The 12,072-nt window shown below is 43.5% G+C and overlaps 1 protein-coding gene across 4 annotated transcripts in view; it reads left to right on the forward strand.

Moving 5' to 3' along the window:
- Positions 1–225: 225 nt before the first annotated feature.
- chd9 (chromodomain helicase DNA binding protein 9) overlaps positions 226–12,072 on the forward strand; it is an 81,848-nt gene continuing 70,001 nt past the window's right edge. For 3 of the 4 annotated variants that reach the window (XM_028585851.1, XM_028585874.1, XM_028585867.1), the window contains exons 1-2: positions 226–397; positions 5,979–7,605. In XM_028585851.1, coding sequence (XP_028441652.1) covers positions 6,082–7,605 — 1,524 coding nt within the window. In that variant the 5' untranslated portion in view covers positions 226–397; positions 5,979–6,081. Of the gene's footprint in view, positions 398–689; positions 1,188–5,978; positions 7,606–12,072 lie in introns of those variants that run through there. The other variant, XM_028585860.1, reaches the window with a different exon arrangement.

Raw genomic sequence — 12,072 nt, forward strand, 5'->3', positions numbered from 1 at the left:
GCATGTGCGAATGTAAAACCTCTCCGGATTGGCTCTGGCTTGTACGCGGCCATCTTATGCACTCTTGTCAATAGTGACTTTACATATGCAACCATGATTTAATCAGCCGTTTTCCGGAACTGGTTGGCGCCGGCAGCCTACCAAAAGCACTCCCACTGAGGGAACCGGTTTTTCATTTTACGCTTAAAGACAAAATTGTTGCAAAATGTCGCTGGTCCAATCAGAGAAGAGGTCACTAATATGCAAATGCAGTGTTATCACAGTCACGTCAGCAGCAGCGGTAGAGCCGCTGTGCCGTGGTCGCCAGCAGGAGTACAACTAACAACACAGTCACAACTTCGGCGATAACACTCGCTCTACATTGACGTCTGGAGTTGTATTTTGGTGTTCGTTTCAGGTAAGAAATATGTTTTTTTGATAGATGTTTCGGACTCGCGCGGTTCTGTTTCATTCAGGCAAAGAGCTGTCAAATTGCTGACAGTCGGTTAGTGAGGCTCGCCTCAGCTGTCTGATGACACACACAGCCTTGCTGAGTGTGTATCTTCCCGGTAGAAATAAGACCGTTGACTTGCCAACTTGTCCGCATTAGTTTCCCCCAAGTTTTCATATAAAATAACAAATGTCATCGTACTTTCTTACAGTTTGTCGAGAAATTGAAAATGCGCGTGGCTCCAAAGTAGTCCTCCGTGGTTCTTGGTCATGGTGGTCCTGAACTGACAGCGACCAGCCTCGGTCAGCACCGCACTTAGCCCATATGTAACGTTAGACCCGGTAACTGTTAGCACTAGCAGTGCCAACACGTCGGGAGTTTTGTTCTAAATTAAAAAAAACTGAAGTCGGTCGAGTATAACAAACAAGTGTTGTATTATCATGGATACCACTGTCGAACTCTCCATCCATCTCTCCGGCCTCCTCCCCCTCCTCTTTCTCAGTGTGGTCACGACACCCTTTTACCCTGTGGTATCCTAAGTGGAGGTTTGGCTAGGAGCACGTGTGACCAAATCTACGGCCCGCGGCTACCACAATTGAAAATGTCCCACGTGCATTAATTTTGCTTCAACTTGGCGAGCAGTTGTCATTTTTTAAGTAGCGCAAAACATTGCCGCCTCGCTGGTTTATCAAACACCGCTCGGAGCTGAAGCCATTGCTGGGCTGAAGATGAAGAGGATGCTGCTGAGACTTCAGAGGTAAACCCGGTGTCTGTTTAATGAAAGGAAGACTCCATATCAAACTTATTTAAGCTTTAAAACACGGTACGGACGTGTTGCATAGTACCATTGTACCAATTAAAACATTTACAGAGTCTGCTACTAAATGAATGCGCCTTCAGTCGCAGCAACACTTAGCTACTTTGTTCCCAAAGTAGCTAATTTGACGCATTTCAATCTTAGGGTAATATTGCCGCAATTTCTTTTTTGTGTGGTTTTAGCTACAACTTGTTTGTTTGACGTTGTTTGACTGTGGTGCGTAGAAGTGTCTACTTCCATGATTATAATGGCGACCTCGGGACAGTTCTTGTTGATATTATGAGTTGCACGTGCCTGGATTGTGCTATAACGTCATTATTATTAAGGAAACAGCTGGAAGGCGACTAGGGGACTGGTCTGTGGCTTAGGGCAAGATTGGGTGTGTTTTTAAAGGTTAGCAGTGGCTTGGTTATCAAGCTCAGGAATATGCTGCATTAATTCATGGTAGCCTACATAGGAAAGATGATAAACGTGTCTTTGTTTTTAATTTCATATTAGCCTATACAGTTTTGCCTCCAGTTAGCTGTTGGAAATCCACCTTGAACGGAATTCTTACTTCGCCTCATCTTTCAACTTGTCTCTGACTTACTGAAAGTCACCAACAAGAGGATATCTGTTGGAAATCATTTCAAATGACACACATGAGTTTAAGTTTCATCACGTGTTTGTTGTGTGTTCATTAAATGAAAGGACACAAGCACACTTCATACATTGTCTTGTGTTTGGCACAAACTCGGTGTCATCCTAAATGATTAGTGCACATCTAAAATGAGTATCCGTATCATCAGAAACCCCAAGTAGGCTACGTAGAAAACACTTCTTTACTAGGGTTACAGATGGTGTAATTATCCCTTGAGTATGACTGGGAAAGGTTTCCTATTGTACTTAAATTGCTGAGATGTGGCAGCACGTTGTCCTCTCTTAATTCTTCAGTAGCCTATTTCAGCGTGTCTCCTGTTTTGCTTGTTGGGGGAGTGTAAGACAAGTCATCAGTATGTTGCCTATGAAGATGGGCATCCAAAGAAGCTTAAAAAAACAACAACATTCCAATTAGGAATGTCCCATACAATTAACAACATGCCAGGACCAACACATGATTCCCCAATAAACAGCATAGTAAACAAAGCACTGGAGTGACCCTGAGGTTGGAGGCAAAGCCCAAATTGACAGGAATGGCTTTCTGCCTGTGTGAACAGATTTTTTTTTTTTTTTTTTTTTTTTTTTTTTTTTTATTGGGATCTGTTGACGGTGGTTGGTGGGGAGAGTGATAATATACGTGCCTGCCTGGTGGCATGACAGTGAGCCATAGAAGAAACTGTATGCAGTGGTATTGCTCGAGCATTTTCCCACCTCTGTTTATTTATGATTAGACTTTGGTTTAGGCTGCTTTTTTTAAATTAGTAATTTAAATTACATTCCCACATTTTGAACGGACTGCTGGAAATAAAACTTAGAGCTGCAAATTATTGTCAGCTGTGACATCTCGCGCGCACACACACACCAAGTCAAAATCACCTTGTAACAACATAGCCTAAATGTTGCCAGTTAAAATAATAATATAGTGTAACACAGACAGGCATGTTGCTTATGTTTGTAAAATATGAGAATATGGTTTTTAAAGTTGCTCTCAGACTATACAAATACATTTATTTCATATATAGTTCAAATGAAAGCCTCAACTACTGCACGTGTGATTTGTAATCATAATAGGCCAAAAATGGACATCATGCCTATTACTTGGCTAAAATCATAGGTGGCTAAACTTCCTTAAATCCTAATACACATCCCCAAGCAACAGACAACCTTTTAAAGGGATGGTTCAGAGTGATTTCACCCTAGGGTCCTTTGCACCATGACCTCGAGCCAAACACACCCTCACCCCCCCTCCCCCAGAAGCTTTTTTTCCTTGGTCTAACATTGGTCGAGTTAGCGCTATCAGCTGAATAGCTTAGTATAGGCACTAATGGATCCAAAGGTGTATCTCGTAAATTACCCCACTAATAATTCCCGGAATGCTAACAAACTTCTACAGTAGTACAAATAGGTTATGTACTCATAAAACGAGGCATTGGAAAGTTTGAAGTACACCAGGAGTTTATATAAATAACCCTTGCCTGATGGCTTCTACTCTCTGCTGCTGCTGCTGCTGCTACTGCTTCTACTCTGTGATTCTCCTCCATTAGTTGTAGCTCCTCGTCTGTGTATTCAGGCTCGAATAAGTATGGGCGACCTTCGAAATTGAGCCACTCATTGTCGCGTTTGATGCTAACCTCAAACTCTGCCATTTTGTTTATCTTCTGCTGTTCTATCTCCTTCTTCACTACATTACCGGTAGTCTCTTCCGGCAATATGTTGTGCTCTGTGTGGGATCTTGCGCGATTACCCGGTGTTGCTGAAAAAGCGTTTTTGGTATATCCAAAGTTTTTAATTATTTTCTTTCCAAAGTGTTTACAACTTAGTGTTAACTAATAATCGTTGCATACTGGTACTACCAACAAAATATTAGTGCATTCCTGGGACTGGGCGTCGTTAGACGACATCCTTATGCATCGCTTTCTGACAGGACTTTTATGGGCTTTTCCCAAATCACGGAAGTGACGTCGACGCAGCGGTAGCAGCAGAGAGTAGAAGCCATCAAGCAAGTGTTATTTATATAAACTCCTGGTGTACTTACAAACTTTGCAATGCCTTGTTTTATAAGTACATAACCTATCTGTACTACTGTAGAAGTTTGGTACCATTCCGGGCATTATTAGTGGGGTATTTACGAGATACACCTTTGGCTCTATTAGTGCCTGCACTAAGCCATTCGGCTGATAGCGCTAACTTGACCACTGTTGGGGGTGGGGGGGATGTTTGGCTCGAGGTCATGGTGCAAAGGACCCTAGGGTGAAATTACTCTGAACCATCCCTTTAAGGTTGTCTGTTGCCTTGGGATGTGTATTAGGATTTAAGGAAGTTTAGCCACCTATGATTTTAGCCAAGTAATAGGCATGATGTCCATTTTTGGCCTATTATGATTACAAATCACACGTGCAATAGTTGAGGCTGTCTGTCATTTGAAATATATGTTAGCCAATGAAACAAAACGTACCTCTACAAGTTAGACTAAGACACTAGAGAAATGGCTGTGCTTGTTTGTGCTTTTGTGTGCCTGCCTGTGTGCATAGCAAGTCAGCATATAATGACTGGCCTGAGTAAGCTTCTGTCATCTTCCGCTGGTCTGTGGTTGCAGAACACACAGACACACTCACACACGCACACACACTACACTCACACACCCAAAGAACCTCATCTGCCTCTGTTCCTAGCTGTTGAAATTCTATCAGCTGTCTGCACCTCCCACACATTCTGCAGTAGCAGGGCAGGCCGCTTCATTGGTTTTGGGGGTGGCGGGTTGAGGTGCGTTTGTATCTGTGTGTGTGTGTGTGAAATGGGAGGGGGTGAAGGAAGAGGCACCTGCTTATGGCTGCCGGTTGGTTTGCACCAGCTGCTTTGCTACACACATAAAAGGAAGTGCTGATGGGTAATTAACTGTACCAAATTTCTCCCAGACCCTTCTGACCTAGCCATAACCTGCCTTTTGAAAGTTTTAACTAGATGGGTTTTGACATTCATGCAATTCTACTCGCCTACAAGCATGTATCACTGATGATGAAATGGATAATAAAAGTAGATATGGTTGGGGGGGGGGATATTGCAAAAGTTGTCATCTCAGCCTGAAAATGATTTAATTTGTGTTTTGTGTGGTGGGGTTTCTGCTAGATTATTTTAATGAGTAGCTTGTTTGTATGCAAACTGATCTGATCTTTATCTAGACCATAAATTACTTAAAAACACACTAGGGATGTCACAATACCAAAAATCTAGTATTCGGTACCAACAAAAGTACACAATACTTAATACTAAATTCGGTGTGTGTGTGTGTGTGTGTGTGTGTGTGTGTGTGTGTGTGTGTGTGTGTGTGTGTGTGTGTGTGTGTGTGTGTGTGTGTGTGTGTGTGTGTGTGTGTGTGTGTGTGTGTGTGTGTGTGTGTGTGTAAAAAAAACAAAACATATATACACTTAAACATTAATTACTTTTATTTAAAATTGGGGGGGGTCAGCATCATGTCACTCTTTTCTGTTTTCTTTTAGTTTCAACTTTGTTATGGTGTGGAGTGGAGGGGGCAAGGAGAGCGTGATTTACAAAAATGTCAGTCTTCTGGACCCCACAGCCTGTTGCTTTTGAAGTCTGGCATCACCACACAGCCAGCGTACGGTATCGTCTTTCATGAGTTCACCCGGAACTCCCAGACAGCAAGCATGTTTACTTACGTCTGTTTCTCTCTGCCGTTGTTGTTTTTCACAAAGAACCGGGCTGGTTAGTTTACTGATGTAATAGAGGTCCGTTTAAAATAAACACAACCGCAGAGAGAAATAGACTCACTTGTGGTTTTGGGAGTTCCAGGTGAAGTTGTGAAAGTCTTAGATGTACTGTAAAGCCAGAATGCTATTTGCTGTTTTTCAGTTTTGGTCGGTGTTCTTTTTTTAACATTAGGCGTATATACTGCCCCTGTCAGATCTGAAGGATTGCATCCCCCGGTACCTACGTACTGTGGAAAAATGAGTACCGGCACGTTTTCAGAATTTTTGTACCAAAGTATCAGTTCTCGTGACATCCCTAAAACACACCATCTTTATCTTCTCATATTAATGTTGTATTATTTTTTTCCCCTCTGTTTTTGGAAAGGGACACAATATAATGGCCATGCTGTAGCTCACAGTGAGGCTCATTGGGACCAGCTTGGATCCAGTGGAGTTCCAAAGGTTCCAGTTACCCTCCGGGTTCTGCCATGGACTTCTTTAATGACCCCAACCTCTTTGTTGGAGGTTTGGAAGGGCTGGACGAGGATGGCTTCCCCTCAGCACCATCACTCGTGGATGAGCTTAACCTCACTGCTGACTTTGAGCCCCTCCAAGTGGAGCCTCTAGACCCAGGGAAGCACCAAGACATGATCCCACCAGTTACTACCCAACAAGCCATACCTGCTTACAGTCAGCAGATAGGTCACTACATTGGCATTAAGGCACATAATCCTATGGGGCAGACATTTTCTGGTCCTGGGGGCACAGGTGGTGGAGGTGGTAACTTGATTGCAGACCAACATGGCCAGTACCATAATGCTGCCATGAGCCAAGTACCTCAATCCAATGGGCTGTTCTGTAACAGTAGCAGTCCAATGTGGGGCAACCAAGACCAGAATGGGAATATGTACCATCCATTATCTCAACAGCAACAACAGCTTTGTCAGCAGCAACTGCACAACCAGCAACTTCATGTCCGACAACAACAAACACAGCAGCAACAGCACCACCCGTGTCATCAACAACAGGAGCAGCAGCACAGAATGCAGCAGCAGCAGCAGCTGCAACAACAGCAAAGTCATCATCAGCAACAGCTGATAAACCAGCACCAACAAATTAATACACAGACTATGTCCCTGCAGCAACAGCAACGTCACAATTTCTCCTTTCAACAGGGAGGTCAATCTCAGCGCCAACAGCAAGTTCACCATACTCAACAGCAGGTTCAGCACCAACTAACTGTAGAAGGACCAAGGTTCCATTCAAGGGCAATGCCAAGTAAGTCTTATTTGGGTAGTCAAAGTGCTTCTCTGAGTGGGACTTGCCTGCAACCACAGCAGCAGCAGGGTAGCTACCAGTTGACGAGGGGACGACTGGAAGACCCTAACCTGCCCTTCCCCATGCATTCTTCATCTATGGTTCACTCCCTGTCCACATGCTCAGTCAGTTCTGCCACTGCTTACCAAGCTGCTCAGTACCCTGCCTACCCCGGAGAGCCAGAAATACCCAGTCTCAGTCATCAGTCGTTGTCTATGCCCACCACCACCACGGCACCCCTCACTTCTACAGTGCCTGAGCTCTCAGGGACAGTATGTCAGTTTCCATCCACAGCAGTTATGAGGACCCCAGTTAGCCAGGCGGAGGAATGTCCTTTCCGGGCCCTTCGTTGCTCTGGAGAAACTCAGGGAAACTGCAAGTCTTCTGAGATGTTTGGCGCGTCTATGAACTGCTACCCCAGCATGTCCAGCCAGCTGCCCTCTGAGCAGCCTCAGAGCTGCAGGGCCATCAACACTAATGGATACCAAGCATTGGGAGACACTCTCCTGCCATCAGAGGCTCAGGATGGAGACTTGGAGGGCCTGGAGCCTCCTGACCTCCTGCCGGACCTCCTGCCCCAGCTGGAGGCTGCACTCAGCCAACATGATGAATCCAACTGTTCCTGGGTCGATTCCAGCCGGGAGACGGGACATGAGCACAGGAAACCTCCACCTGTTGACTACAAGGAAGAAAAGGTAATACAATGTTAAACCTATTCATTTTTTGGTTCTTAAAAAATACAAAGCATTCATTCGTCTGTTTTTAAGCACATAAATGGCAGTATATTTTAGCCACATTGTAGCAGAGCAAGCCTCTGAATGTAATATTTTTGTCCTAGTCAATTTATATCTGTACAATCTTTGCACCCTGTCCTTTACCCCAATTTCTGCTCAGTATAGATATGATAATAATGAGGTGAATTTGACAAGGGTAAAGGTTAATGAGTTTAAATTAATTAGATGTTACATTTGCACATAGATGTGCTTCACTAATGGAGAAAATGTCGTTGCTGACATTAAGATCATTTGTATCCGTCCTAGTGTGGCATGGCACAGAAACTATTCTCATGTAATGTTTAACTAGCTATCCCAGATAGAACATGTGCCTGTAGGAAACCTGCAATCAGTGGTGGAACCTACAGTACGGCCATCTGAAAGCCTTCTGAAAATGATAATGGTCTGTCCAGCCTGGCCTGTCTATCTCCCCCGACAGCAGGTCAGGCCTGATTAGGCTAAGAGTGGCAGGAGTGTCTTCAGGACTTAGCTGTAAGCATACTTAGGGCTATATCAAGATGTGGGTCAGGGCAAGCTAGAGGCACTTGCACACAGCCTCGCTTGAGTGTGGGGGAGGTTGCACACTGTTGTGGTAGCTGCCACAGTTTCTGTGTGACTGTTTGTGTGTGTATGCATGTGCACATGTTAGAGAGCGCACGGGAAGAAAAGAGTGTGGTGGAGGAGAGTGGTTAGCACTTGAGGGAGGGGGAGGGGGTTTGGGAGATGGAGAGGGTAGTAGCTCATGGAAAAAGGAGAGCTTAGGAAAGAAAGGACAGGAAAGAGACAGGGAGAAAGAGCACGAGAGGGAGAAGAGCAGTAGAGGGGGAGGTTGGGAGAATGCATTAGCTGGCTGTAACAGGCTTCAGGCGGATCCTGGACCTCAGTTGGCTAGTAACTTAGCAGCAACCACACACCCTCCTGGCCCACAAGTGACACATGACCAGCAGAAAAAGCAACAGACGTTTCATCATGGTTTGCACACTTAAAAAAGGACACACATTTTCAACATGTATTCCTTTCATATTTTTGCTTAGATTTCAGCAATGTTATTACAAAAACATATGTTGTAACAATTTAAAATCTTTTGGTGAGTGCAGCAGAAACTGATTATCTCAAACTAGAAACCTGTACATGTGGAACCCCCGGTATGTTGAGTGCTGCCTTGGCTATCCCTAACAGGCAGCACGTGACAAAAAAACTGGTGGCCTGTATGGATGAGCTCTGGTTAGGCAGACCTTTTGCTCTTCTGCAAAGGTCTGTGATTAAAATGGGGCCATGAACCACAGCTATACGAATGAGCATCTCCCCGTCTGTGTCAATATCCAGCCCTGTGTTGATGCTTACAGGCTGACTGTGCTATTCATGTGCACTGATGTGTGAAGAGCCTGCTGATAGTGTGTTTGCTGAACAGGCAAGGCATCAGGGGCTCGCTGCCCACTCTTCACTCCCCCGCAGTGAATGTGGCTAATTAGGATTTCCAACTGTTGTAATGGTCAGCTGCAGCTGTGATGAGCACTTAGGGTTCAAGATTGAATAGTTCTCCCAAGTTGCAACATTCAAAAGTTAAATTGAGTAAAAATAATCTTGTAGGCCCTGTTGCAATGGATTTATATTCAAATGAACAGATGTGTGTAGAACTCTAGCCTATCCCATCAATCATTTCAGCAACATTTATGGACTGCATGGGTCTTTCTCTGAGGAGGTAGCACTCTAGTGAGACCCATCTGAGCTGGATGCTAGGGCTGAACGATTCATTACATTTGCAGTTAAATTGCGATATGTTAAAATTAGATTTTCTAATCCCAGAGGCTGTGATTACACCCTGGTCACGTGACACGCAAGAGTAAAACAGTCTGCAGAGGAAGTTTCTGCAAACTGTCACGTATTGTGCAAAACGTGCCTTTCTAATGTTGCTAACCTAACGGGGCAACACTACTAACTTGTATCACCACTTAAAAAAACACCACAAAGCCATGTCCGATAGTTGCATGGCTAAAAAGCCTAACACCAGGGTGTCAACTGTCAAGTAAGCGGAATACCACCCGACAGGGATCACTGGCTGCGTAACTCCGTATGAACATAATTCAGTAAGAGAACGTGGAAATTACTCAAGTAGTAAGTTTATCGCGAAAGAAAGGATGCACCTCAGTACCGTGACCAAGCCTGGACTGACGGCTTTGATAAATACACTGGATAAGCGGTACAACATTCCCTCTGCACATATTTTAGCCATAACGAAGCTAACGTTACACCAAAAATGTAAACGGAGAGCTGCAGCGGAGCTGAAAAGAGTATTTTCTGCTGCTACAACTGACGTGGTCAAGCCGTAGGATCACTGCCATACTCCGTTGTGCACATATTTAAAGACTGTCCAGTAAAGTTCACAGACTGTGTTTAAAAAGTGCTTTTCTGCAATCTGCGCTTTAGTGTGATTTCTTACTGACTTTAATATTAATGTTTACAGACTTATTTGTCAGTGCTTTATGTTGTCATGGTAATTATTACATGTCATTGTATTACAAGGCTGGACGTTCAACAAATCGGTCACTGTGATTAAAGTAGTTTATAAATAAATAATGTCATTCATATAAATTCATGCATCAATGAATCATTGCAATAATACAGCAGATAATGAGCTCAAAAAATAATCAAATTTTAAATCGTAATCGCAATATTGGTAAAAATAAATCGCAATTAGATTATTTTCCAAAATCGTTCAGCCCTACTGGATGTCATTTTGTAAGGTTTACGTGTACTCATATGAGTCAGCAGTCAGACTAGAACTGGAAAAATTAAACACTTTTGCGTGTACATGCTTAGCAGTAAACTGGGTATGGTCTTACCCCGGTTAAAGTGATGGTTCGGAGTAATTTCACCCTAGGGTCCTTTGCACCATGACCTCGAGCCAAACACCCCCCCAGAAGCTTTTTTCACCTGGGTCTAACATTGGGAGAGTTAGCGTAGAGTAGCATTATCAGCTGAATAGCTTAGCGCAGGGGCTAATGGACCCACGTTTTTTATCTCGTAAATGACCCCACTAATAATGCCCGAAATGATGGATTGGAAAGTTTGTAAGTACACCAGTTATGTAAAGTTTATGTAAATAACACTTGCCTGCTGGCTTCTGCTCTTTGCTGTTGTTGTTGCTGCTGTAAGACGAGTGCTTAGGGCCGTCTACAAATTACAACACCAAAAGAGATGCAAGAAAAATATTTTTTAATTTAACTTTTTTTTTTTTTTTTTTTAAAGTAAGTGCTGTAGTATAACTAACAGGAGACAATTAATAACTGAGGTAAGTTTGGAGACGTTACCTTATTTAATCATTAAATTAATAAATATTTTTGTTGTATCTCTTTTCGGTGTAGTAATTTGAAGACAGCCCTAAGCACTCGTCTAACTGTAGGTAGCAGCAGCAGCAGCAGCTGCAGCAACAGAGAGCAGAAGAGAGCAGGCAAGTGTTCATAAACTTCTGGTGTACTTACAAACTTTCCAATCCATCGTTTTATGAGTGCATAACCTATTTGTACTAGTGTAGAAGTTTGGTATCATTTCGGGCATTATTAGTGGGGTCATTTGTAGGGGTGGGGGAAAAAACCTATACAGCATAGTATCGTGATATTTTTCGTGGCAATACTGTATCGATATACATAGATGCCAAGAATCTATCTTTTATGATATATGTGTTGGTCACTCTGTCTGCTTGACAATCCCATTTTGCAGTAATAAAATTTGAACAGACAGAGAAATGTATCTTTTTAGATAAAACAGATGTTGACAAAATTTTCCTTTGGGGACATTTGAAATTGGGAAAAATTTGAAGTTGGAAAAAAGGTAATACATTGCAATATATCGCAGAATATTGCAATATGTTTAAAATCGCAATAATATCGTATTGTGACATAGGTATCGTGATGATATCGCATCGTGAGGCCTCTGGTGATTCCCACCCCTAGTCATTTACAAGATACAAACGTGGGTCCATTAGCCCCTGCGCTAAGCTATTCAGCTGATAACGCTACTCTACGCTAACTCTCCCAATGTTAGACCCAGGTGAAAAAAGCTTCTGGGGGGGTGTTTGGCTCGAGGTCATGGTGCAAAGGCCCCTAGGGTGAAATTACTCCGAACCATCACTTTAAGTGAATAACTGGGTTATGCCAGTTCTCTCCGTATACGTGAGCAGGGAAGAATGGAAAGAATGTCAGGAGTAACTCTAAAGCCATTTTATAGTCGTGCGTAAAATCGACGGCTTAGCCCTGCAGACCCCTCTGCGTCTACGCCAGACCCTAGGCGTAGCCTGACGCGCACCCCGCCCGGCCGGTAGCGTTGCATTTCCCCTGACTCATTTCCTAGTTCTCCTTCTCCATAAACAACGTGAAATCAAGGAGAGGG

Source organism: Perca flavescens, chromosome 1 (assembly GCF_004354835.1).
Source record: "Perca flavescens isolate YP-PL-M2 chromosome 1, PFLA_1.0, whole genome shotgun sequence".
Taxonomy (NCBI): Eukaryota; Metazoa; Chordata; class Actinopteri; order Perciformes; family Percidae; genus Perca; species Perca flavescens.